We start from the raw sequence: 26,963 nt of genomic DNA on the forward strand, positions 1-26,963 counted from the left end.
TGGGCTTCTCATTGTGGTGGCTTCTCTTGTTGCGGAGCACGAGGTCTAGGCACGTGGGCTTCAGTAGTTGCAGCACATGGGCTCAGTAGTTGTGGCTCGCGGGCTCTAGAGTGCAGCCTCAGTAGTTGTGGTGCACAGGCTTAGTTGCTCTGTGGCATGTGGGATCTTCCCGGACCAGGGCTCGAACCCGTGTCCCCTGCATTGGCAGGCAGATTCTTATCCACTGCACCACCAGGGAAGTCCCTCAAATTGAAATTCCATAGCCATTAAACGATAACTTCCCATCTTCCCCCTTCCTGAGCCCGCCCCTCACCACCCCTGGCAACCACCATTCTACTTTCTGTCTCTATGAATTTCACTACTGTAGGAACCTCACATAAGTGGAATCACAAAGTATTTGTCTTTTAGTGCCTGGTCTATTTCACTTAACACTAAGTCCTCAAGGCTCATCCATGATGTAGCATGTGTCAGAATTTCCTTCCTTTTTAAGACTAATACTCCCCTGTATGTGTACACCACATTTTGTTTATGCATTCATCTGTCTAGTGACACTTGAGTTGTGTCCACCTTTTGACTATTGAAAATAATACACTGTGAACATGGGTATACAAATATCTGTTAGAGTTCCTGCTTTCAATTCTTTTTAATATAGAACCAGGAGTAGAATTGCTGTATCATATGGTAATTCCATTTTTGGTTTTTTGAGGACTCATGTACAGTTTTGAATCCTCTCTGCTTCTAATTCACTTAACTTTTGAGCATGAGGTGTTTTTTTTTTTTTAATTTTTGGCTACGTTGGGTCCTCATTGCTGTGCATGGGCTTTTTCCCTGGTTGTGGTGAGCGGGGGCTACTCTTTGTTACAGTGTGCAGGCTTCTCATTGCAGTAGCTTCTCTTGTTGCAGAGCATGGACTCTAGGCGCACAGGCTTCAGTAGTTGCAGCACACAGGCTCAGTAGTTGTGGCTCGCGGGCTCTAGAGCACAGGCTCAGTAGTTGTGGCGCACGGGCTTAGTTGCTCTGCGGCATGTGGGATCTTCCTGGGCCAGGGCTCGAACCCATGTCCCCTGCATTAGCAGGCAGATTCTTAACCACTATGCCACCAGGGAAGCCCCCATGAGTATCTTTTTAACAATGTTTTTGTAGCTCTTCATAATTTCAAACTTCCAAAAATTTTTGCGAAAATAATACAACAAACTCCAATATATCCTTCAATAAGATTCACCAACTGTTCTCATTTTGCCACGTTTTCTTTATCATTCTCTCTTTTTGTGTATGTATGTGTGTGTGTGTATAGAAAGTTCCAGATATGATGCTTCTTTACCCTGAAATGATTTAGTGTGGATTCCCTAAGAACAAGCACATTCACTTTCATAACCACAACACAATTATCAGAAATTAATCAGAAAATTAAACATTGGTACAATGCCATTATGTAATCCAAAATCCATATTCTAAGTTTGCTAATTGCTCCCAATCTGAGGACATGTATGAAATTTAATTGTCGAGTCCTGTGGTGGGCAGTTCTAAAGATGCCCCCACCCCAACGTTCCCATCCCCTGGTAAGTCAATCAAGTGTTAATCGGGTACTGTGGGAAGGGACTTTGCAGATGCAATTAAGGTGACCTTAAAATAGGGAACTTATCCTGGACTATCCAGGTGGGTCAAAGTAATCACATGAGCCCTTAAAAGCAGAAGAATAAGGCAGAAGGGGAAGTCAGAGAGGTCTGAAGCGTGGGCAAACTTGGCCCGCCATTGCTGGAGGGGCCACAGGAATGCAGGCAGCCTTGAAGAGCAAAGATGAGCCTCTGGCTGAGAGCCAGCAAGAGACTGGGTTCCTCAATCCCATGACCACAAGGGACAGCCTGAATGAGCCTGGAAACGGATTCTTCCCAGAGCCTCTACAGAAGAGCCCGGCCCATGGACACCCGATTTTGGCCTATGAGACCCAAAACGGAGGAACCAGCCAAGCCCACCAACTTCAAAACTCCGAGGTACTAAATTTGTGTTGTGTTAGGTCCCTAAGTTTGTGATAACTTGTTACAGCAGCAAAAAAAAAAAAACAAACTAATACACATCCCCTCAGTCTCCTTGAATCTGGAGCAGTTCCTGAGACTTTGTCTTGACCCCTGACACTTTATGGAAAATACAAGCCATTTATTTGTAGAAGGTCTCTGAATTTGGGTTTTTCTGATATATATATATATATTTGGCCACGTGCATGGTCACCCGACCAGGGACTGAACTCGGATCACAACAGTGAAAGTTCTGAATTCTAACCGCTAGACCACCAGGGAAATCCCTGATATTTTACTAATAGATTCAGGTTCTACATCTTGGCAATTGATTCCACAGAAGTGGTGCTGTGTCCTTCTCAATGGCCCACATCAGTGGGCATGTGGCGTTGTTTTTGTCCCAATAACAGTAATGTTAACCTTGATCACTTGGGTAAAGTGATATCTGCCAGGCTTCTCCTCTGTAAAACTACTATTTCCCCTTTGTAAATAATAAATACTCTGCCGGAAGATAACTAGAGACAATACAAATATCCTGCTCCCCATTAAACTTTTGCCCACTAATTTTAGCATCCACTGATGACCCTTGCCTGGAACAGTTATTATTATGATAGGTGCATTCTCTGTTCATATTAATTCTAGCTCTATATTAGCTTAAAATTTTTGTTTGATAGCCCAGTTCCCCATGTAAAGCAATACTACAAGTATTTCCCCTAATTAGTAAATGTTAATTGACATTTTAAGCATCTATTTTGTTTTATTGTTTCACCATAAGGTTATATCATGGTTTACTAAACTAAGTCATTTAGCTTGTTTCTACTTTTTCACAATTTTAAATAATGACACAACAAATGTCCTTGTAAATACATCTTAGCTCATATTTGTGAGTATGTCCTTTGGATAAATTAGTAAGATTGGAATTAATGAGTCAACAGGTACATATTTCTAAAGTCTTGGATCTATTTTATCAAATTACCCTCTAAAACACCAATTTCCATTTCTATCATGAGTATATGAGATGACTCATGTCTGCCAACACAGCATTATCATTATTCTTTAATAGTTGCTGATATGCTGGTCCAGAAAAATAGTATCTTACCATTTTAATTTTCATTTCTTTGTTTGCTAAATGTTTGGTAAAAGAATGATTGAGGATTAGTAAGATTGAATATATATTCCAGATTTTAAAATTCATTTTTATTTCTTTTTCACTGAAATAGCTTACTTTTCTATTTATGTATTTGGCTTTTCCTTGTTGATATTGTTGTATGTTTCCTTTCTGTTTGATCCACTGCTCCTGAGAGCAAGGACTGTGAATGTCTTATTCGTGCTACATTTCAGCACTTAGAATAGTGCCTGACACTTTAGGAGGTGGTAGATAAATACATGTTGGATGAAAACATGTATTCTTAGTGGAAAACTCAGTCAGCTAATTCTGAAATGTTTGCCTTTTTTCTTTTTTTTTTTGCGGTACGCGGGCTTCTCACTGTTGTGGTCCCTCCTGCTGCGGAGCACAGACTCCAGATGCCCAGGCTCAGCGGCCATGGCTCACGGGCCCAGCCGCTCTGTGGCATGTGGGATCCTCCCGGACCGGGACACGAACCCGTGTCCCCTGCATCAGCAGGCGGACCCCCAACCACTGCGCCACCAGGGAAGCCCCTGAAATGTTTGCCTTTTGAAATTACATCCCGACTAATAAATAACAACATATTCAGTAGCTTTGCTTTATGTTTTATCAATTTACTTGTCACACCTGACTTCTTTCCAAAAGTATCTAAGGAGACTATAATAAGGCTCTATTTATACTGTTCTTCTGCAAACTTGTCAGAGTAAAGAGTTTGAGTTGTTTAAATTTATTACCTTTGGGCAATTTGCACAAACTCTTCACTAGCTTGAGCCAATTCCTCTGCCATCTTCTCCAAAGAGGCAAATACTTCATTGTCCATGTCTTTCCTCTCCATTGAGATGATCAGATGGCAAAGCTGAACAGTCATTGGTGAGATGATTCTCTCAATGGCCTTGTTCTGTATCATGGAGCCAATGTCATCCAAGAGGAAAGACTCCATCTGTGGACAGAAATATGACATGGCTGAGATGAAAAGAGGAAGGCTCAGACTTGCCCTTCTAGTTAAGACATAATAGATTACAACAGGTCAAAGTGCCTGCTATAACATTAAGAAAAGTCAGATAAATTATAAAAATTATATTCCAAATACATCAGAGAGCTGTGGCAGCAAGGATTATGAGACAGATTAAAATTCCAGGAATGAGAGAATCTTTCAGAGATTGGTTAGTGTAGATGACTATTTTCTTAAGGGAATTTGTTATTCTGGGCACAGGCTGAGGAACGGGGCCTGGACAATTCAGAATTGCTGGGGGAAACAAATAAAAAGAAAACTTTTATAATAAAAAAAACCTCACACTGAGAAACATTACATAGTCCAACTGCTGAAAATTAAACACAAAGAGAAAAAATTTATGAGCATCCAGAGAAAAAGGCACTCTATCTCTAAAGGAACAATATTAAATTTGACAGGTGACTTCTCTATAGAAACAAAGAAATACAGAAGATAATGGAATGGCATCTCTAAAGCGATAAAAGAAAATCATTGCTAACCTAGAATTGTATTTTAAATATGCTTTTAAAAAAATGAATGTGCTGGGGTGATAGAACAGTCCTAAATCTCGATTGTTGTGATTATGTAAATGTGTACATTTGTCAAAAGTTGCAGAATTGTACACTAAAAGAGGGTAAATTTTACTGTATGTAAACTGTGCTTTCTTCTTATGAAAAAAATAAGGAAACAAAGGCATCTTCAGACAAATGAAAACCAAGGGGATTTGTTGCCAGCAGGAACTGCACTGAAAGAAAAAAAAGGAGTTTATCAGGCAGGAGGAAGATGATCCAAAGAGGGAAACAAATGCAGAAGAAAAAGAACAGCAGAAGGGTAACATACGATATTGCTTATACAAAACAATAATAGTATATAATGGTATATTTTGTAGAGTTTAAAATATATGTAGATCTAAAATGCATGACATGAGGTGGATGGACCTAGAGACTGTCATGCAGAGTGAAGTAAGTCAGAAAGAGAAAAACAAATACCGTATGCTAACACATATACATGGAATCTAAAAAAAAAAATGGTTCTGAAGAACCTAGGGGCAGGACAGGAATAAAGATGCAGACGTAGAGAATGGACTTGACGACACAGGGAGGGGGAAGCTGGGACGAAGTGAGAGAGTGGCATGGACCTATATACACTACCAAATGTAAAATAGATAGCTAGTGGGAAGCAGCTGCATAGCACAGGGAGATCAACTCGGTGCTTTGTGTTCACCTAGAGGGGTGGGATAGGGAGGGTGGGAGGGAGGGAGACGCAAGAAGGAGGAGATATGGGGATATATGTATATGTATAGCTGATTCACTTTGTTATAAAGCAGAAACTAACACACCATAGGCCCATGAGCCATGGCTGCTGAGCCTGTGCATCCGGAGCCTGTGCTCCACAATGGGAGAGACCACAGCAGTGAGAGGCCCGCGTATCGCAAAAAACAAAAAAAACAAAAAAAACAAAAAACAGGGAAAACCATTGTAAAGTAATTATACTCTAATAAAGGTGTTAAAAAAAATAAAATGCATGACAGGGAATTCCCTGGTGGCCCAGTGGTTAGGACTCGGTGCTCTCACTGCCGAGGGCCTGGGTTCGATCACTGGTCGGGGAACTCAGATCCCTCAAACCATGAGGCATGGCCAAAAACAAAAAAAGAAATAAAATGCATGACAATCATAACACAGAGAGCAGGATGGGGTAAATGTTGTCAGAGTGTTCTAGGGTTGCAGCATCATTAAGAAATTAGTAAAAATAATCATCTGTGTTAAACTATAATAATGTAAGGACACATATTATCATCTCTAGCTTAACCACTAAAAAAGTGAAGGAAAGTGTAATTAAAAAGTTATTACATGGAAATAACAGAAAAATTACAATTTTGATTGATTTTTAAAGTCAAGAAAAGGAGAAAAGTGGCATAAAACAGATACCGAATAGAAAAGTCATCCCAGTAAGACAGTATATATATATATATATATTTGTGTGTATATTGTGTGTATATATATATATACACACACACAAATACATCTAATTACATAAAATGTAAACAGATTGGATTCATCAAGTAAAAGACTAAAATTGTCAGTCTAGATAAAACAAATTCATTCTAATTATAATACAGTAATCCTGTTTACAGGAGACATAGTTAAGGGCACAGAGAGAGACTGAAAGTAAAATAAAGAAGCGTACCATGGAAATGTTACCTAAAAGAAAGCTGTTTTGCTATAACTAATGTCTTACAGAGTAGACCAAAGGCAAGAAATATTACTGGAGATGAAGAGGGTTACTTCATAGACATGATAAATCTCCCATGCAGTAGAATTCCAAATAATTTCTATAGCAACTCCACCCTCAAGGAGGGGGAGAATAACTCCCCAGTCCTTAAGTGTGGGCTGTGCATAACAACTTCCTTCCAAAGAGAACTGTAAGGAACGGGTATGGGGGAGAGTAACTTCACAGTAGAGAAACCTGACAATGCTATCTCAGCCAGGCAATCAAGGTCAACACCAACAGTGATGAATCTAAATAGTATTCCTCAAAACTGTTTTGATCGGGCTTCCCTGGTGGCGCAGTGGTTGAGAGTCCGCCTGCTGATGCAGGGGACACGGGTTCATGCCCCAGTCTGGGAAGATCCCACATGCTGTGGAGCGGCTGGGCCCGTGAGCCATGGCCGCCGATCCTGCGCGTCCGGAGCCTGTGCTCCACAATGGGAGAGGCCACAACAGTGAGAGGCCCGCATACCGCAAAAAAAAAAAAAAAAAAAAAAAACTGTTTTGATCAAGGTGATCAAAAACAGGGAAAACCTTTGTAACTGTCATGGCCAGGAGGAATCTAAGGATACATGACAACTAAATTTAATGTGGCATCCTGAATGGAAACTTGCAAAAGAAAAAGGATGCTAGGTAAAAACTAAGGAAATCTGAATAAAGAATTGACTTTATATAATAATTGTGGGGACTTCCCTGGTAGTGCAGTGGTTAAGCATCTGCCTGCCAATGGAGGGGACACGGGTTTGAGCCCTGGTCCAGGAAGATCGCACATGCCGCGGAGCAACTAAACCTCTAGAGCCTGCAAGCCACAACTACAGAGCCCGTGTGCCACAACTACTGAAGCCCGTGGGCCTAGAGCCCGTGCTCCGCAACAAGAGAAGTCACCGCAATGAGAAGCCCGCGCATGGCAATGAAGACTAGCCCCCACTCACCACAACTAGAGAAAGCACGTGTGCAGCAACGAAGACCCAATGCAGCCATAAATAAATAAATAAATAAATAATAAAAATTTAATAATTGTGTATCAATATTAGTTCATTAATTAAAACAAATATACCATTAATATAAGATGTTGATCATAGGGGAAATTGGGTTCAGGGAGCTCATACTACTTTCTTAATTTTTCTGTAAATCCAAAACTCTTTAAGAAAATTAACTCTAATTTTTAAAAAATAAATGATCACAATATATTTAATCAATAAATTAAATATGATAATATGAAATCAATAAATAGTAAAAAGGCTATTCCTAATCTTTAAAAAGGTTTCCAAGTAAAATGTTTAAATATGATAAAGATTATTTACCAAGAGAAAGCTTTAGACTAAAGAATATAAATGCAGAGCCAATTTCATCAAAATCAGTTTCAAACTACTTATGCCATCTATCACTATAATTCAACAGTTCCCAAAGTTCTATTGAATGCAATTAAACCAAAAGAATAAAATTAAGTTAAAATTAAATTTAAAAATAGGCAGAATCATCCATGATATTTTAGGAAAGAAAATCTTTAAAAAGAAAATTTGGTTAAATGGTTGCATATATTTTCTGTATTAACAAAAATTGGAAATGGAAGAACATCTCATTGTAGTAGTAACAATATCCAACGTGAAGTAAATTTAACATGAAAGGCATGATTTAACTTAAATAGAATCTTCTAGAGGACATAAAAACTGAATCAATTGAGAGATATAACACGTCTGGATAGGAAGACTTAGTATCATAGAAATAAGAATCCTCCCAACATTAATATGTATGGACATTACTGCCATTCTATCACAATGAGTTTAGAGCTAGCTAAAAATAGTCATATGGAACAACAGTAATGACAGAAAAGTTCATATGGAAAAATAAGTGCTTGAAAATAACCAAGAAGCTAAGGCAAAGATTAAGAGGGAATTGCCTTTAAAACCATTGTGTGGTGGAGACGGCTACTTATCGCCCCCCCCCCATATTGGTTATCTATATCTGTGTAAATACAACCTTCTGTAATACCTCAAGAAAATCAAAGGATCCGAGTTTTGTTCAGTCATACAAACGTCCCTTTAAAGAGCTTTGGGTGATCCTCTCAATCAAACAATAAGGGGAGATTAAGAGCAGTGTTCCTCAGCCTCCATGCAGGAGCTCAAGGTAGTGAAGGGTTTATCTCAAAGAGTTGTAGAGTGTTTCATCTAATGGAGTTAATCCCAAGGAGAGTCACACACACACAAAGAAAACCCACAAGTTTTTTGAGAAATCTGTGTCAGCCAAGCAGGCATGCTCCCACAGGGGTGGGGTGTGCAGGGATACAGGAAGAGTCCCTCTAAAATTAAGGTAGTGGTGCCCACTCGGACACTGTCACCAGCAGTGCAGCTGGTGCTGTGAGTATGAGCTGCCAAATCCCCTCTCCCGGGAACTGCTCTGAGCTGACAGAGCTGCTTTCCCTGGGGAGTAATTCCTTCCCCCTGGGCAGAGCAGACTGTAGCCAATGACTGAATGATATGAAGTGTAAATGGTCAGGCCCCCTTGCCTTTAGGGGAGGCAAATCTAGGATGCAGTTTGTGCTCCATGGTCATATCCTGTGGGTCAGACCAGGTTAGACTTGATCCTGAGACCAGGTCCTTGCTCCTTCCCCTCCCCTGTCCTCCCTTCAGGCTTTTCCTGAAGGGCACTCCTTCAGTACATCCTGTGCCCCCAAACCACTATCTCAGTCTCTGCTTCTGGGGAAGCCGGGCTAAGTCTCTTCCCCTGGCTACATGTATTGATTCAGGGAGGGCAAATGATCTCAGCCTGTCCAATTAAAGCTGACCCCCAAAACCCGTTGAGAGCCAGACTATGCACCTGGAACTGCTGGCAGCCATTTTGCCCCCATGATGGCGTGGTGGGTGGTGTCTGCTCTTGGAGGGAGACAGCAAGGGTAGCCAAGGGATGGAGCAAGTAAGACCAAGTCCTGAAGACGTTGCTTACGCCCTCGGATTCAGGTAAAATGTTGTCTTCCAACACACACTTTTTTTGTTTTGCTTAAACCATTTGGTCACATTTGGGAGACTCAGCCGACATACCTGGGAACCTCCTAGAGGAATGAGGCCCCTCCCTCTGCATAGCTACAGGTGGTCAACACCACCTGTAGTGCTTAGAGAGTAGCAGGGAGGAGCTACAGAATCCTGGCCCACTGTCTCAGTTAGGTTGTTTTTATTTAGTATTTTTTTTATTTTATAAAAATCTCCTTTCTCATTTTTAAATGGATACCCACACAATGTTTCTAGTGTGAACTCTGTTCATGAAAGATTTTAACACACCAAAATGTATTATAAAATAAATTATTCCTGGGACTTCCCTGGTGGCGCAGTGGTTAAGAATCCACCTGACAATGCAGGGAGCACGGGTTTGAGCCCTGGTCCAGGAAGATCCCACATGCCACAGATCAACTAAGCCTGAGTGCCACAACTACTGAGCCCACACGCTGCAACTACTGAAGCCCTCACTCTCTAGGGCCTGTGTGCTGCAACTACTGAGCCTGCATGCTGCAACTACTGAAGCTCGTGTGCCTAGAGCCCGTGCTCTGCAAAAAGATGGGCCTCCCTGGTGGCGCAGTGGTTAAGAGTCCGCCTGCCGATGCAGGGGATACGGGTTCGTGCCCCGGTCTGGGAGGATCCCATATGCCGCGGAGCGGCTGGGCCCGTGAGCCATGGCCGCTGGGCCTGCGCATCCGGAGCCTGTGCTCCGCAACGGGAGAGGCCACAACAGTGAGAGGCCCACATACCGCAAAAAAAAAAAAAAAAAAAAGAGAAGCCATCGCAATGAGAAGCCCGAGCACTGCAACAAAGAGTAGCCCCCGCGCACTGCAACTAGAGAAGAGCCCGCGCGCAGCCAGCAACGAAGACCCAACGTGGCCAAAACAACAGCAACAACAACAACCACCAAACAAACAGAAAAACAAAAAACATAAAATAAGTTATTCCAGATAAGAAAGAGTTTAACGCATAAGAAAAAGGAAAACATGGATATTCCTGCTTCTGAGTATGCCTAGAGATCAGCCAGCATCATCTTATGCCAAGAGCATGAGTTGTAAAAACCCTATGATCCATCTTTGATTGACAATCATGAGAGCGTAGCCACCCATGGAGAACCAACAAGGGGGAAAACATGGACCTTGTTGCTTACCTTGATGGGAAGACGCTTTCCACTCTCTAAGCCAAAGAGCAGAATACTGGATTCACTCTAAATGTAAAATATCCAGTTTTTTAAAACCAGCAACAGGAATCTATTTACATCCATACTACTGTTCAAAACGGTGGCATCTCCCACCATCTGTTAGCTGACTCTGCTACTGACGTCACAGACAGTATTGCTAACAAGCAAACATCATAATTTATGCATGGAGCTATTCAAAGTCTGCTGTGTCTGCAGTATTGAATGTCCTGCTTATTCACAGCAATAGGAACCAGATTACAGTCCGAGAAAGAATCCAAATGTTTTAATCAATTCAGTCATAAAAATAAGACTCAACTATGGGTCTTCAAAAAGTTTTGTTGTGGGCAACTGAAAGGAAATTAGGCATCTGAAAGCCAGATGATGAATCACTAAGCAGTTTAATTAACTTGGCTTCTTTCTAGTTTCCTCATGTGTAGATTTTCACAAGAATCTGGTTTGTGAGTGAATATTCAGGCTGCCGTTTGCCGGGAACAATAAAAGAAATGGGGTCTTAAACTGGAGGGAAAATAGAATTAAATATGTATTTAAGGTTTGTACTGTGTCCTGGGTGTTTCCTATATGTCATCTCACTTACTTCCTAGAACAACTTAATTAGCTAAGTATTATGAACTTCTCTTTACAAGTGAGGAAACCAAAGACTGGGGCAGGTGAATGGGGCCAAACCTTTGAGAATTATTTCCTATTCAAATTATCACTCATTCCTTGATTTACAGTAAGTTCCTAAAGACTATATGATGTTTGAGTTGTGTCTGATCAGGAAAACAGAAAGCGCTTTAGGTACTTAAACCAGAGGGAATTTGATTCAAAGAATTAAATCCAAAAGTGTTGGGAAGGATAATGATTTCAGGCAGGACTTCTGATTACGGTCGAGTGAGGAGACTGTCAAACGTTCTTCCCTAAAAACAACTATAAAGATGGACAAAATTGCCCCCAAACAATCATTTCAGCACTCTGGAAATTGACCATAGGCATTCAACAATCTGAGAAGTGTTTATGCTTTAGCAAATGCTGGACTTGGTGGAAATCTATGGCACTCTAGTCTGTGGCTGATCCTGTCTATCCCTTTGATGTGGAGTACTGTCAGGGAGGAAGGACTGTGAGAACCAGCAACTTTGCTCTCACCGTCAAAGGGGGCTCACTCCATCTGGAGCAGTGGATGATGCCCACACTCAGGGTCCTTGTCAGTGAAAGTGCTTTCCCAGAGGCAGGACAGCTGGGGAGGGCCAAGCGTTCATTTCTACCGGCCAGAGGTTGAGGTTGTAACTGGGGTAAGCACATTCCCTGCTAATGCTTTGCACGTATGTAGCAGAGACCAAGAATCCTCAAGCTATTTAGAGACTCCTGGCTGACACTAAGGTCTTGTGCATAAGCATAGAAGACTCAAAAGGCCCATCAGAAAGCAAACCCCAAACAGACTAAACCATGAATGTGCTCCCCTCTCTACATACAAATGCATCAGCAGAGGATGAAGCTTAACTGCTTTGAGGTGTTGGAGCACAGTCTCTGTCCAATTATTGGCTGACCCACTGAGCTATGCAGACACAGTGAAACCATAGAAGCAAGGCTAAAAAAATAAAAACAAAAATATATTCTTGAGTAAAGCCATCTATGAAGATGTGGTCACACACCACAAAGGAGATAGACAGATTTCACAAATATAGTTCAGGCAAACCACTAAACATATAAACCGCTACAAAAACAACTTTAGGGCTTCCCTGGTGGCACAGTGGTTGGGAGTCTGCCTGCCGATGCTAGATGACATGGGTTCTTGCCCCGGTCTGGGAAGATCCCGCGTGCCGTGGGGCAGCTATGCCCGTGAGCCATGGCTGCTGAGCCTGCACGTCCGGAGCCTGTGCTCTGCAACGGGAGAGGCCACAACAGTGAGAGGCCCGCGTACCACAAAAAAAACCAAAACCAAAACAAAACAAAAAAAACAACTTTAGGAGACAAAATAAATCCAGAGTCACTAAAATGACCAATTTTTTTTTTGATGTGGACCATTTTTAAAGTCTTTATTGAATTTGTTACAATATTGCTTCTGTTTTATGTTTTGGTTTTTTGGCCGTGAGGCATATGGGATCCCGGCTCCCTGACCAGGGATCAAACCCACACCCCCTGCATTGGAAGGTGAAGTCTTAACCACTGGACCAGCAGGGAAGTCCCTAAATGACCAATTTTTAACAAAAATTATGAGACATGCAAGAAAAAGGAAAGTGTGACCCATATTTAAGAAGAAAAAGCAGTCAATAGAAACTGTCTCTAAGTGACTAGAAATGTTAGATTTATCAAAGTTTTCAAAGCAGATATAGTATGTTCAAACAAATAAAACTATGTGCAAAGACTCAAAGGAAATTAAGACAACAATCAACAGTGAATCTCAATAAAGATAGAGAAATTATTAAAAAATAAAAATTTTGGTGTTAGTACAATAACTGAAATAAAAAAACTAGAAGGGCTCAACAAAGATTCAAGATGGCAGAAGAAAGAATCAGTGAACTTGAAGATAGATCAAAAGAACTTGTCCAGTTTAAACAGAAAGGGGCTTCCCTGGTGGCGCAGTGGTTGAGAGTCCACCTGCCAATGCAGGGGACACGGGTTCATGCCCCGGTCCGGGAGGATCCCACATGTCGCGGAGCGGCTGGGCCCCTGAGCCATGGCCTCTGAGCCTGCGCGTCTGGAGCCTGTGCTCCGCAACGGGAGAGGCCACAACAGTGAGAGGCCTGCATACTGCAAAAAAAAAAAAATAACCCAAAACAAAAAACAACAGAAAGAATAAAATGTGCAGAAAAATGAACAGAGCCTCAAGGTTCTGTTGTACGTCAAGTGTCCTAATATATACTTAATGGGCATCCCAAAAGGAGAGGAGAGAGAAGGAGGTACAGAAAAATATTTGAAGAAAAAATGGCCAAAAACTTCTCAAATTAAAAGAGACGTATTTATCTATCAATCCAAGAAACTCAACAAATTCCAAGAAGGCTATTCATACCTAGACACACTATAGTCAAACTGTTGAAAGCCAAAGACCCTTTCATCACTGAAAGCAGAATGTACAGGGAAGCATCAATACAATTAACAGCTAACTTCACATCAGAAACAATGAGAACCAGAAGGTAGCTGTATTATATATTCAAAGTGCCAGTGGGGGGAAAAGCTGTCAATCAACCAAGAATTCTATATCCAGAAAGAATACCCTTCAAAAATGAAGGTGAAATGAAGACATTTCCAGATAAACAAATACTAAGAGGATTCATTGCTAGCAGATTTGTCTTATAAGGAATACTAAAGAAAGTCCTTCAGCCTGAAGGGGGAATGACACCACATGGTAACTCAAATCAACAGAAAAAAAATGAAGAATTTCTATAAAGGTACTTACATAAGTATCAGAAACAATACACAATTTTCCTCATAACTGATTTAAAAGATATAAGATTATATAAAGGAATATTTATGAGACCATATTGTTGGATTTATAACAATAAAAGCATAAGGGAGAAAAGACAGAATGAAACTACATGGAAGGAAACTTTAGTTATTTTACCAGAATTAAGTTATTATTAAACTGAAGTAGATTTTTTTTAGTTAAGATGTACATTACAATCCTAAAGCAACCACTAAGAAAATAACTTTTAAAAATACTAAAAGTAATGAACAATGAATTAAAATTGCATACTAAAAATATTTAACACAAAAGAAGACAATCAAGAAGGAGAAAATAAAAAACCAATAGCAAAATGACAAATATATAACAAACAATATCAATAATTATATTAAATCTGAATTATCTAAACACCCTAATCAAAAGGCAGAAATTGAAAGACTTCATAAAAAAGCAAAGTCCAATCCTGTCTACAAGAGACACAACCCTGATTCAAAACCACAAATAAATGGAAAGTAAAATTTTGGGAAAAGATACTCTTTGCAAATAGTAACCAAAAGAGAGCTAGGGTGCTGTATGGGGTTGAACAGCATTCCCCCCACATTTCATGTCTACTCAGAATCTGTGAATATGGCCTTATTTGGAAATAGAGTCTTTGAAGATGTAATCAAGATAAGACAAGGTCATACTGAATTAAGGTGAGCTCTAATCCAAGGATTGATGTACTGATAAGAAAATAGAAATTTGGACACAAACACACAGAGAGAACGCCATGTGATGATGGAGACAGAGATCAGAGTGATGCCTCTACAAGCCAAGGAACATCAGATATTACTGGCAATTACCAAATACCAGGAATAGGCAGGGAAACATTCTTCTCTTGAGAATCCTAGAGCCTTGAAAGAAAGCATGACCCTGACAACACCTTGATTTCAGAGTTCTAGCCTCCAGAACTGTGACAGAATCAGTTTCTGTTGTTTTAAGCTACCCAGTTTAGATATCATCAGAGACAAAATGGGACATTTCATAATGATAAAAAGGGTCAATCTGTCAGAAAGATGTAACAATTAAAATGTAAATGCACTTACAATAGCACTCCAAGATACATGAAGCTAGAGAATTCCCTGGTGGTCCAGTGGTCAGGACTAGGTGCTTCCACTGCTGGGGCCCGGGTTCAATCCCTGGTCAGTGAAAAAATACATGAAGCTAAAACTGACAGATTTAAAGGGAGAAATATGCAACTCAACATATACAGTTGTAGATTTCAAGACCCCATTTTAAATATTTAATAGAACAACTAGTCAGAAAATGAGCAAAACATGAACAGTACTATCAACATGTGCACCCTAACTAGTATATATAGAATACACCACCCAATGACTGGAGAATACACATTCTTTTCAAGAACACATGGAACATTTCCAGGAAAAACAACATGCTATGCCATAAAAGTATAAAAGTCTCAATAAATAAAAAGGATTGAAATCATGCAAAGTATGATCTCTGACCACAGTAGATTTAAATTTGAAAACAACATCAGAAAGAAATTTGGGGAATTCTTGAATATATGAAAATTAAAACACATTGATAAATAGTCAATAGGTCAAAGAAGAAGTCACAAGAGAACTTAGAAAAAAATTTTAGTTAAATGAACCTGAAAGCACAATGGATCAAAATGTGTGGGATGCAGATAAAACAGTACTTAGTGGGAAATTTATAGCTTTAAATGTCTAAAGTAGAAAAAGGGAAAAAAGTGTTTGGTAATTGCAATCATTGTTGCTTTTGTTGTGGTCATCCATTTACAATGCTTGGTATCAGTTTATTTATCTCTTGTAAAAATAAAATACAGTGTGTGTGTGAGAGTTGTGAAAAAAAAATCTGAAAGCCTGTCTATATGTTTTGATCTTTTTTTTTTCGTGGTATGCGGGCCTCTCACTGTTGTGGCCTCTCCCGTTGTGGAGCACAGGCTCCGGACGCGCAGGCTCAGTGGCCATGGCTCAAGGGCCCAGCCGCGGCACATGGGATCTTCCCAGACTGGGGCACGAACCCGTGTCCCCTGCATCGGCAGGCGGACTCTCAACCACTGTGCCACCAGAAAAGCCCTGTTTTGATCATTTTTAAAATTGGTTTATTGTTCTTTAAAAAATTGACCCATAAGAGCTCTTTATATATTAAAGAAATTAGCCCTTTGCTTATTGTATGGGCTACAAACATTTCCCCCCACTTTGTCTTTCACCTTTAAAATGTTTAACTATTTTCCACAATTAAAAAGACGCTTTTAGTTTAAAACAAAAAAGAAAAAGGGAAAAAAAATCTTAAATCAATCATCTAAGCTTCCACATTTAAAAAGTTAAAAAAGAAGAGCAAACTTAATCCAAAGTAAGGAAAAGAAATAAAAAAGATTAGAGCACAAATCAGTGCAATAGAAAGCAGGAAAATGATAGAGAAAAATCAATAAAACTAAAAATTAGTTCTTTGCAAAGATCAACAAAATTAGCAAACCTTTACCTAGACTGCCCAAGAAAAAAAAAGAGAGAAGTCAAATTAGGCACAAAATAGGATGCATCACTATTGACTCTATTGAAATTAAAAGGAATGTAAGGGAATATTACAAACATATTCATGACAAAAAATTGGATAACTTTCATAATGGAAAAATTCCTAAAAAGGTACAAATTGCCAAACTGACTCCTTAGAGATACCCAAAGTCAGGTGGGAGAGGGATAAACTGGGTAGAGGAAGATGTAGCCTTTGGCCTTTCCTTTGGTCAATAGAGATGGGACTATTTCCTGCCATACTAGATCTGTTTCAAAACTGATTTCATTGGGCTTCCCTGGTGGCGCAGTGGTTGAGAGTCCACCTGCCGATGCAGAGGACACGGGTTCATGCCCTGGTCCGGGAGGATCCCGCGTGCGGCGGAGTGGCTGGACCCGTGAGCCATGGCCGCTGGGCCTGCGCGTCCGGAGCCTGTGCTCCGCAATGGGAGAGGCCACAACAGTGAGAGGCCCGCGTACCGCAAAAGAAAAAGGAAAAAAAAAAAAAAAAAACTGATTTGAGGTAAGAAGTTTTCCCTGATTATTTCCCCCTCTCGCAAATGCTTCTTGTATTCCCATCTCCTTAGCACCTCTAGTTATTTAGGTCTATAAATTATCTTAAATTTATTACGATTTTCATTTGTGATTTTTCTATAATGGTTTCCTTTGTGCATGCTTAATCTCGCCAACTAAACTGTAAATTGCTTGGGTTCTGAGATTGTGTTCCTTTTTGCTACTGTTGCCCTAACACAGGTTAAAAGTGGGAGTGGTTAAGAGCAAAGTCAGGAGACATGGGGACCAATGCCCAAGCAAGTTACTTAATGTCTTGGGGCCTCATTTTCTCTTTTGTAACATGGGTAGGACACTCATAAACCTACCTCATGGGACTATAGTAAGGATTAATTGAAAAAATATTTATAAAATGCCTAGCAAGTACCTAGCATAGATAATCTGCTGAATAATAACAATAATAGCGTTGTAATTGCTAGTAGGAGTATTAAACAAAAGTGGAAAATTTTAAGACTCCACTTACTCACCATGTTCTCTTAAGATTTGGCATAGCAGAAAGGATATGGGATTTGGCATCTAAGGGCCTTGATTAAATTTTTAGATTTGTCAAGGCCTAAGAAAACTCACTTTACCTTTCAGTTTCTACATCTGTAAAATGGAAATGCTATCTGCTCTAGAATCTTTTTTGTGAAGATCTAATGAAAAATTTGCAAATAAACTGTGTATATATATATATCAGGCGCACTTACTGAGGGCTCTCCCCTGGGAGGACTGAACCAGATTCAGTCAACAGAACTTCTATGGAAAATTAATTAATGCCTACTGTGAGGCAGACATGAAATCGACCATTGATTCAAGGAAAAGGTAGGGGCTCTACCTCACCCCATGAGGGTACTGAAATAAATTGAGAAAATAGGGCATTCTCCTCTATAATGGGACTATTCATTAAGTAAATGAGTCAGGAACTGGAAAGATCAAAACGTCTACTAATTATGCAAAACAGAAGAGAGAAATGCATCCTTATGTTCGAATCCATTCTCATGGACCATCTGCTGGTCATGACCCAATGAGACCCCCAGCCGCCAAAGCTATGATGCCAAAGACCCAGACATAGGTCTGGCTTCACTGAGATGGACAAGCCAAACAGCCTCATGCTACAGGCTTGAACACTACAGTCTGGAAAGGTAAAATAAAACTGCTTGCTCAGAGTTACAAAGACAGTCAGTAGAGGGGCGAGATGTGGAAAGAGTCTAGGCCTCCGGTCTCTAAACCATGCCGAAAGCTGGCAACAGTCAGAGAACTCCAGAGAAATGAATCTGCACTGGGAGCAACTGTGCACAATCCATGCTGGGATCCAGTGGGAAGGTTAGTTCCAGAGACATCTGGGCTGGGTGTCAGTGCTGGGCATTGGGGTGCACCTGATCCACTCATGCCCTGGCCAACTAAGATGATGAGAGAGAAGCCCTTTCTAGGCAATTATCCAAGCCCCATCCTCAATCACTGTAGACTCTAATGGGCTCGCTCTCGTCTTCCTGGCCAAACACTCCCAGCTTGGGCCCCGACTTTGACTCTCTTTCCCTTTTTGGTTTGGCTTTCTTGAACATCCTCTCTGGGTTTGGGGAGCTTCAGCTTCGTTCATCATTATGTATTACTCTAAGGGGTGGAGTGTCAAGGGCCAAGGAGGCTAACCAGAAGGGTTGTCCCTTGTGTTGGGTCTGATGGGTGGCTGTTAGAAGTTGAGTGCAGATACTGAAACATCTCCCGTCTTTTCAGCCCCCTCAGTCCGACCGATTAAAAGCCAGTTTTATAGGGAGTCATTTGGAAAGCTCTGTTGCTACTCACTCTTCTCCATCCTATTCTCTGAGCTAGAATAACAGGAACTATCTTTAGCCAAAGCACAGGTAGCCTGGGGCATTCCTGGCACTAAGCTCTGACTCAACTATCATTTTCAGTTGCATCTGTTAATTTCCCAGACTTTGTGGAAAATGCCTCTGTTCTAGTTATCTACTGTTACCTAATGAATTGCCCCCAAACTTAGCAGCTTAAGACAACAAACATTTGTTTTATCGTGCAGTTTCTGAGAGTCAGGAATCTAGGAGCAGCTTAGCGGGGTGGTCCTTGGTTCTCCAAGGTTGCAGTCAAGCCATCACCGGGGGCTGCAGTCATCTGAAGACCTGACTGGGATGCAGGGTCTGCTTTCAAGGTCACTCCTGTGGTTGTTGGTCAGAGGCCTCAGTTCCTTGCCATGTGGCCCATTCCATAGAGATGCTCAAACATGTGGCTAGCTTCCCCAGAGGGAATGAACTGAGAGAGAGAGAGATCAAGACAGAAGCTACAATGTCTTCTTAAACCTAATCTTGGAAATGGTCTATTAGGATTTCTGCCATATTCTATCTGTCACGCAGACCAACCCAGGTATAATATGGTAGGGGACTACACAAGGGTATGAGTACCAGGAGTTGGGGATCTCTGGCTCCAATATACAGGCTGGCTACCACAACCCCCTTGAAATGGGACAGCTCTTGACTGGTGATGTGTGTGCAGTGCAAGCTTGGCTTTTTCCTCTCCCGCCCTCTTTCTCTGTCACCATTCCCCACTCTGGGAGATAAATAACACTGGAAACTGACATATATGTTACTTTCTCTCTTTACTGAGATGCCCTTAGTTCCTCCACAGTTTAAGGACAGTCTGACATATCTTTTCCTAAAACTCTGTGCATATGCCCTCTTACAGTTTAAGCCTTTCCCCCTTGAAACCTAATTATTTGCTGGCATGCTGAGTGGCTACTTCCTGGATGTCTTTGTTTGAAAAGATGCCACCAACATCTAGTTAAGTTTGTTATTCACAGGCCTGTAACCCTGTGTGCAAACTCTAAGCAGGCATCACATGGCAGAAACCTGACCCAGGCAGAAGGAGAGTATGGCCTCCATCAGAGGCCTCTAGATAGGAGGCATGGATGTCACCTCAGTCATTGGTACCCTGTAACTCTCGGAGATTTCACAATGTCCTGTGAATGCAATTCACCGAGTTATTTTCTATTTTCCTGTATCTCTGCGTGGGAGCCATTGTATTCATCCCAGAAAGAACAGGAAATAAGAGGAGAAATTACTTAGGTGCCACATGGACATAAGTGGCTTCCTCCTACATGGTGAGATGTGAGGTTTCCAGAAGATATTGTTGTCCCTTACATCTGTCACCCCAACCCAGAATTGCAGCTGCGGAGACTGTGGGAATGTGTGATCCTCCAGTTAAAATTCCTCTCGCTGCATCCAGTAAAATACAAGCTTCCCCAGGAACAGAAGCTCTGCGAGGGCAGGGACTTTGTCTTGTGTCCTTCGTGCCTCAAGCGAGGTCTAGAACAAGGATTTGTTAAATATTGAATGAGCAGTTCATGCCTTGAGAAGAAGGCATTTCCTGTGTTCCAGAGTCTCTGTTTCAACCACCAATGCTGCTAGAAATACCAACACATCAGTCATCGTAATCTTAGCATTAATAAGTTCATTCAAATGGAAAATACTTTTGTCCTAGTTTTGAGAAATATTTGGATGGACATAAAGATGAGAAAGTCAAGGTGCCTTCCTCCAAGGACTTCACAACCTAGTGCGTCAATTTTGGTGTCCTTCGGCTGCATGAATGAGCTGGGTGAGAACAGCAGAGTGCGACACTGTTGGAGCAGATTCGTTCAGTCAATGTTGAAGCTATTAATCAGCAGACACCTCTTGACATAAAATGCAATGCAAAAAGCCCAATCCTGGTATTACCAACCATTGACAAACTTCGTAGCTTCCTCCAATCCTTCTGTTCCATAGTCATAATTGTGGGTACATCCTGGCCTCTACTGGTCCCATTTCCATGGCTCTGTATGATCCTTTCCATGGTTGGATGTAGGTCTCTTCTTCGTCTGTGTTCACGGGCTGCATACCCAGCCCATTCTCAGAGTCTGGCAGGAATCTGATGGGGAGGGAGCTGTCCTGTCCAGAGCTCACCTCTTAAAAGGGCACTGCCTTAAAAGGGCAGCGCCAGGACATGCAGTGGGGCCCTGGCTGCTGTGGGGTGCGGGCTGAGCATCTGGGCTAGAGAGAGTGTTAAAAGGTATGTGAAGTTGAATATCACCATCTCAACTCTGTGTCTGGAGACTGCTCATCTTGAAGACTTGGAAACGGAGGTTTCATGCTCACCAGCAAGGATATCCTCGCCTTACAGACTCTGTTTTCCTTCTAACGGAAATGTTATTTTAGGTTATTACGTACACGCAACATCCAAACTTGGTAACTTCCCAGTTATGAAGAGTTGATTATATGCCAGGCATGCCTTAGGCGTTTCACATGTCACTTAATCCTCACCAATGTCACATTATTATTCCATTCTTCAAAGATACAATTTTTTTTTCTTTTTTCTTTTGGTGGTACGCGGGCCTCTCACTGTTGTGGCCTCTCCCATTGTGGAGCACAGGCTCCGGACGCGCAGGCTCAGCGGCCATGGCTCACGGGCCCGGCTGCTCCGCGGCATGTGGGATCTTCCCGGACCAGGGCACGAACCTGTGTCCCCTGCATCGGCAGGCGGACTCTCAACCACTGCGCCAGCAGGGAAGCCCTGATGATGTCTTTTGATGAATAAAAGTTCATAATTTTAAGGTTGCCAGTTTATCAGTTTTTTCCTTTATTCATAGAGATTTTTGAGAAATCTTTATCTAGCAGAAGATCATAAAGATTTTTCTTCTTTCTGTTTTCCTCTAGCAGGTTTATTGCTTCACCTTTCACATTTAGATGCATTATATCACAATGAATCTGCAACTAATATTTTTCTTTTTGCAACTGATTTTTGTGTGTGGTAGAGGTCAAGATTAATTTTGTTTTCCAAGTGCATATCCATTGACCCAGCTCCATTTATTGAAAAGTCCATCCTTTCTCCTATTGATGTGCAATGTTGCCTTTGTTCTAAACAAAGTGACTATATATGTGAAGGCTCTTTCCATTGATCTATTTGTTTCTCCTTGTACCAAAATCATACTTTCGTAATTACTATAGCTTTGTGCTTAAATATTATAATTTTACAGTTCTTGATATCTGGTAGTGTTAAGTCCTCCAACTTTCTTGGTCAAGATTGTCTTTGCTATTCTTGGTCCTTTGCATTACCATGTAAGTTTTAGAATTGCCTTGTCAATTCTCAAAATTGTTCCGTTTTCTATTTCCTTGGCTTCTTCCCTTATTGTTTCTTCCCTTCCACTTACTTTGGATTTGATTTGATATTCTTTTCTAGTTTCATAGATGAAACAGATGACAATAGAGCTGAAAGCTTAGATAATTGATTTTCAGTCTTTCTTCTTTTTCTAACATATGTACCGTAGAATGTAAATTTCCATTTAAGCACAGCTTTAGTCTGTGTTCTACCAGTTTTGATACACCATATCTTTATTACCATTCAGTTAAAAAAATTTTTTTTTCATACTGTTGCGATTTCTTCATTGACTCATGGGCTATTGAAGGGTTTTACTTGATGTCCAAGCAGCTTGATTCCACTGCAGTCAGAGAAAGTGCTCAGAATTATATCAGTCCTTTGAAATCTGTTGAGGCTTACCTTATAACGCAGCATATAATGAGTTTTGGTAAACGTCTTACAACGTTTTGTCCCACTATTGTTATTGACTGTGTATCCTGCCTCCAAGAGAAGAAGGAGAAGGCAAGTGCAAATTCTAAGGTCCAGACTAGGAAGAAATGCACAGTACTTCATTTACATGTAGTAAATGAAGATGTTTATATATCCACATGGCCAGGCCTAATGCAAAGGAGGATGGGAAGCTGAATTCTCAGACAGGGTGTTCCCTCTGTAAGATAGCAAGAGAGCTGCACGCTGTCCCACACAATCTTCCAGCTAAGCAACTCCAGTTGGGGAAAAAAAGAGAGAGTCTTTCTCCATAGCTCAGGTAGAAAAATCCCGGAGAGAATCAGATTCGTCAAATTTGGATCACTCTCCTATGTTTTACCGATCACAATGGCAAAAGGGGTGGAGTAGTCCTGTTGGGCCAAGCCTGGATGTTCATTTTCCTGTGCCCAGAATGGACAGTGTCAATCCCAACAGAATCACATAAAATGGACTCCAAGAAGAAAGATGGATTCTATTCTTAAGAAAAGGGGTGCCGTACAAGAACTAAAACAAACAAAAAAGATGTTCACTACAAAGTGTAGGTGAGAAAAAGGAGAAAAGTACTATTGGATTTGGAAATTCAGAGATCGCTGATGTTCCTAATGACGTCCGTGGCTGCGGAGTGGCAGAGAGAGAAGCCAGCTTGCCGGGGTGAGTGGGTGATGCAGGAGGGCTGAGTGAGTGAAGAGGAGGGGGGGGCACGATAAAAGTGGGGGTCACTTCCGGGATGACTGGCTGTGAAGAGCAGCAGGTACAATGTCTGGGCCTGAGGTCCCCAAAACGGTGGCCCTGGTACAGGGATTTGAGAGCAAGTAGTTTATTTGGGAAGTGATCCCAAGAGACGTGGGATAGTAAACCAGGAAAAGGAAGGACTCCAACAAGAAGGTGTGTGAATGAACAGGTTACAAGCTGTGGACAACTGGAACGCTTCTGCAGATGACCTCGAAGTAGAGTGCACGATATATGCCTCCCTGCCGGTTTGTTCGCTGGAGGACTATCTACCAACTCTTTTTTTTTTTTTTTTTTTTGCGGTACGCGGGCCTCTCACCGCTGTAGCCTCTCCCGTTGCGGAGCACAGGCTCCGGAAGCGCAGGCCCAGCGGGCATGGCTCACGGGCCCGAGCTGCTCCGCGGCATGTGAGATCTTCCCGGACCGGGGCACGAACCCGTTTTCCCCGCATCGGCAGGCGGACTCTCAACCACTGCGCCACCAGGGAAGCCCTCTACCAACTCTTATTCCTCCTGGATGTCTGACTGCTGGGGGCGGGGTTGGGGGGGGTGAGGAAATGTAACCAACCCGGCACTCCCGAGTCTGCCGCATTCCTCCTCTGAGCGAGCTTACCGCCGACAGTGAACGCCTCCAGGCGGTTGCCGAGCTGGAGGCTTGGGCGTAGAATAGGCGAGTACTCGCCGCTGGGAACGTGGGCAAAATGGGAGAGAGGAGAGCGCCTTTACGATATGCTAATTAGACACCATGAGCACAGGGAGAGCAGGATGGGGAGACGTCCCAGGATGCTTTCTCTAAAGAAGAGTAAAAGATATGAGGCGCGTGGCTGATGCGGCTATCTTATGGGGAAGTGTAGGAAGTTTACGGGAAATCTGATAGAGTCCTTTCGCTGTCCCTCAAATGCACCAAAAATCGTTTCCTAAAAGGAAGTCAGAGTGAGATCAGGACCGAAGGGGCTCTGAAGAACCCCGCCATGCACACACTCGGAAGGGGAAATTGCTCCGGAGAAGAGAAAGCGAGTGACCCAACGCCGGTAAACCGCAGGGCGGAGTCCAGGGCTCCCCAGGGCCTGTGTGCGAGCGCCCTGCGGAATCTGAAGTCACCCCCTGGCTGTGTGCCACGCAGGAGGTCTCAGCAGGTGAAAGGAGCATTCGACCCAAAGGGAAACCAACAGCCACCGGAACGCTTCTGGTTCTCCGCCGTCTTTAAGCAGGAAAGCCAAAGAAGCGCATCTTGGACACAGGATGGGGCCGTAGAACTTTTTGGTTTTATCCATAAAACGTCCCTTTGAAATAGTAGGTGGGAAGCTACCGGAGCAAACCCCCTAGAAAGGGATCTTCCGCTGGCACCGCCGCCCCCCTCCGCCCCCGGCAGTGACCCGGGGCTCGGGAGGACTGCCCCACTCTCCGGTCCCTCTGGGGACCGGCTCCCGAGGCTGCGGATCAAGCCGCGCGCCCCTCCTCCAGCCCCCGCACCCTCCGCCGCCGGCAGCCGGCTCAGCGAGGGTGCGGGGCCCGCCCCCGGCTCACAGGCTTCCCCCGCCCACCCGCCCGCCGCCGGGCTGGCCGCGCGGAATCACGGGCCGGAGGCGGGGCTGCGCCGGCGGTGGGCGCGGCGTCCGGGCTGCGCTCGCCGCTCGGGCCGACGCGAGGGCACCCGGGCGCGGGCCGCCAGGGTAACCCTAGCTGCACGCGGACCGGGCGCGGCGGCGCGGCCGGAGCGTGCGGGGCGGGGTCGGCGGGGCCGGATACCGGCTGGCCCCCGGGCGGTTCCTAGGCTGAACCGCCAACTGGCCGGCTGGTTCCTGCGGCGGCTGCCGGGGCGGCCCGGTCGCGCGGCCCTTCGCCATGTACACCTTCGTGGTGCGCGACGAGAACAGCAGCGTCTACGCCGAGGTCTCCCGGCTGCTGCTCGCCACCGGCCACTGGAAGAGGCTGCGGCGGGACAACCCCAGGTTCAACCTGATGCTGGGAGAAAGGAACCGGCTGCCCTTCGGGAGACTGGGTGAGCTTCCCCGTTTCGCGCCCTCCCGCTCCTCCCGGTAGAACGAGCGCTTTTGTCTTAAGGTCAGAAACCTTCCCCTCTGTCGTTCCTCGGGCGGATTAAAAAATGCATCCCTAAAGGGCCAAGCCCGTCGTTTTTCATGCCTTCTCGGGTCCCAAATCGAATTCGGGGCGGGAGTGGCGGTGCGGGCCCCCGGGACGGCGGCTGCCTCCTGACAATGACCCGGCCCTGCAGCCCCGGGGGCGTCGGCCTCGGGAGCGGGGAGCCAATGCCGCGCGTTCCCCGGATTCCCCGGTCCCGACGCCCCCAAATCGGGCAGGTCGGCTGGGCAGATCGCCGGGCCGGGCGAGAGGCTCCGCGGAGCCGGCGGCTGACATCAGGCTGGAATCATCTTGCAAATTTCCTCCACCGGGGATTCCGCCCTGTCTGTGTTGGCTCGGGAGGGGAGCTTGTGTGTGTTGAAAACCCTGAGGATTCAGCTCCCCGAAGGCTCAGATAAAGCGTCAGGGGATTTGGAAAAGACCTCTGGATTCCGAAAACGGGAGCTTCAGCAGGGAGCCCAGCCCGGGGAAGGGCGGAAGGGTGTCTGATTTTAGACCTTCCCTTAGTTTCACCAAAGAACACGTTTTCACAGTTGCGCATTGAATGCAGATTTTACGTGACCCAGGTTTCTCTGCCCTACTCTCTCCGAGGGAGTTCCCTTCATTCACACGGTTGAAGCTGGCACCCCCATGTCTACATCTTCCCCTGTAGGAAGAGGCAGGGGGAAGGAGAGGACCAAGGGCTCCTTTTTAGATGACGTAATCCAGAAGTTGTGCAGATCACTGCCGTTTACATCCCATTGACCTGCACATAGTCTCACGGCCTCTCCTCCCTGCACAGTCATCCGGAATTGCGGCCTCACTCGGGGTCGCCGTGGGCCCTGCCAAAATTCCCCTGGGGTGGGCACCCCATCGTACTGCCAAAGATAGAAGGGGAGAAAATAATGAGGAAAAGTCAGCTCTGCCTTGGAGGGCATCCCAGAGAGAACAGTGTTCTATGTCCAGGAGAAAAGACAGTTTTTAGAAATAGGTGTGGTCAGCGGGTTGGAGAGGTTGAACAGGCAAAGGCTGAAAATAGCCACTTGGAACTGACTAGCCCTTGGTGAGCTGACAGAGCACAGTCGGGTGGGAGCCTGTAGAATCGTAATGATTTGAGGAATGGAGGGGGTTTCAGCCTAGCCTTCCTGATATTTTTTCTTTGAAATGAGACCATGGACAACTTTTTATTGTTATACAAATTTATGATGTATGTTGGGGACTCCATGGAAGGGCTGATTCCAACCCCCAGAAATCTTCGAATACAGAGAATGTGCCTGGAGGTTGATTCCCTTTTGTTAAACTGTCCCCCCAGGAAGCCCTCAGCCAGAAGAATACCTTCCCTGAAATAAGAAAACCTGCTTCGAGTTGAGAACCTTTATTTCCTCCTTGCTCTGTCTGCTTCCCTGCCTGCCTGACTTTCCTCTTTGGACTGCTCAGTGCCTGGCTCAAAGAGCTTAGGTGGAATCGTAAAATTAAAAACTGACAAAAATGGCTCTTTGCAGG

General features: G+C 43.6%; 2 protein-coding genes across 2 annotated transcripts in view; one reads left to right on the forward strand and one right to left on the reverse strand.

Annotated features, from left to right (window-relative positions):
* LOC132501423 (uncharacterized) overlaps window positions 1-24,351 on the reverse strand; it is a 51,317-nt gene extending 26,966 nt beyond the window's left edge. Inside the window, exons 1-5 of the mRNA XM_060116996.1 lie at window positions 24,344-24,351; window positions 23,947-24,062; window positions 22,585-22,661; window positions 10,537-10,593; window positions 3,873-4,078 (exon numbers count right to left, since the gene is read on the reverse strand). Coding sequence (XP_059972979.1) covers window positions 3,873-4,078; window positions 10,537-10,593; window positions 22,585-22,661; window positions 23,947-24,062; window positions 24,344-24,351 — 464 coding nt within the window. The remainder of the gene's footprint in view (window positions 1-3,872; window positions 4,079-10,536; window positions 10,594-22,584; window positions 22,662-23,946; window positions 24,063-24,343) is intronic.
* A 667-nt stretch (window positions 24,352-25,018) lies between these two features.
* Window positions 25,019-26,963, forward strand: part of TTL (tubulin tyrosine ligase) — a 39,262-nt gene continuing 37,317 nt past the window's right edge. Inside the window, exon 1 of the mRNA XM_060117454.1 lies at window positions 25,019-25,380. Coding sequence (XP_059973437.1) covers window positions 25,224-25,380 — 157 coding nt within the window. The 5' untranslated portion in view covers window positions 25,019-25,223. The remainder of the gene's footprint in view (window positions 25,381-26,963) is intronic.

The sequence above is a fragment of the Mesoplodon densirostris genome, chromosome 14 (assembly GCF_025265405.1).
Source record: "Mesoplodon densirostris isolate mMesDen1 chromosome 14, mMesDen1 primary haplotype, whole genome shotgun sequence".
In the NCBI taxonomy this organism is placed as follows: domain Eukaryota; kingdom Metazoa; phylum Chordata; class Mammalia; order Artiodactyla; family Ziphiidae; genus Mesoplodon; species Mesoplodon densirostris.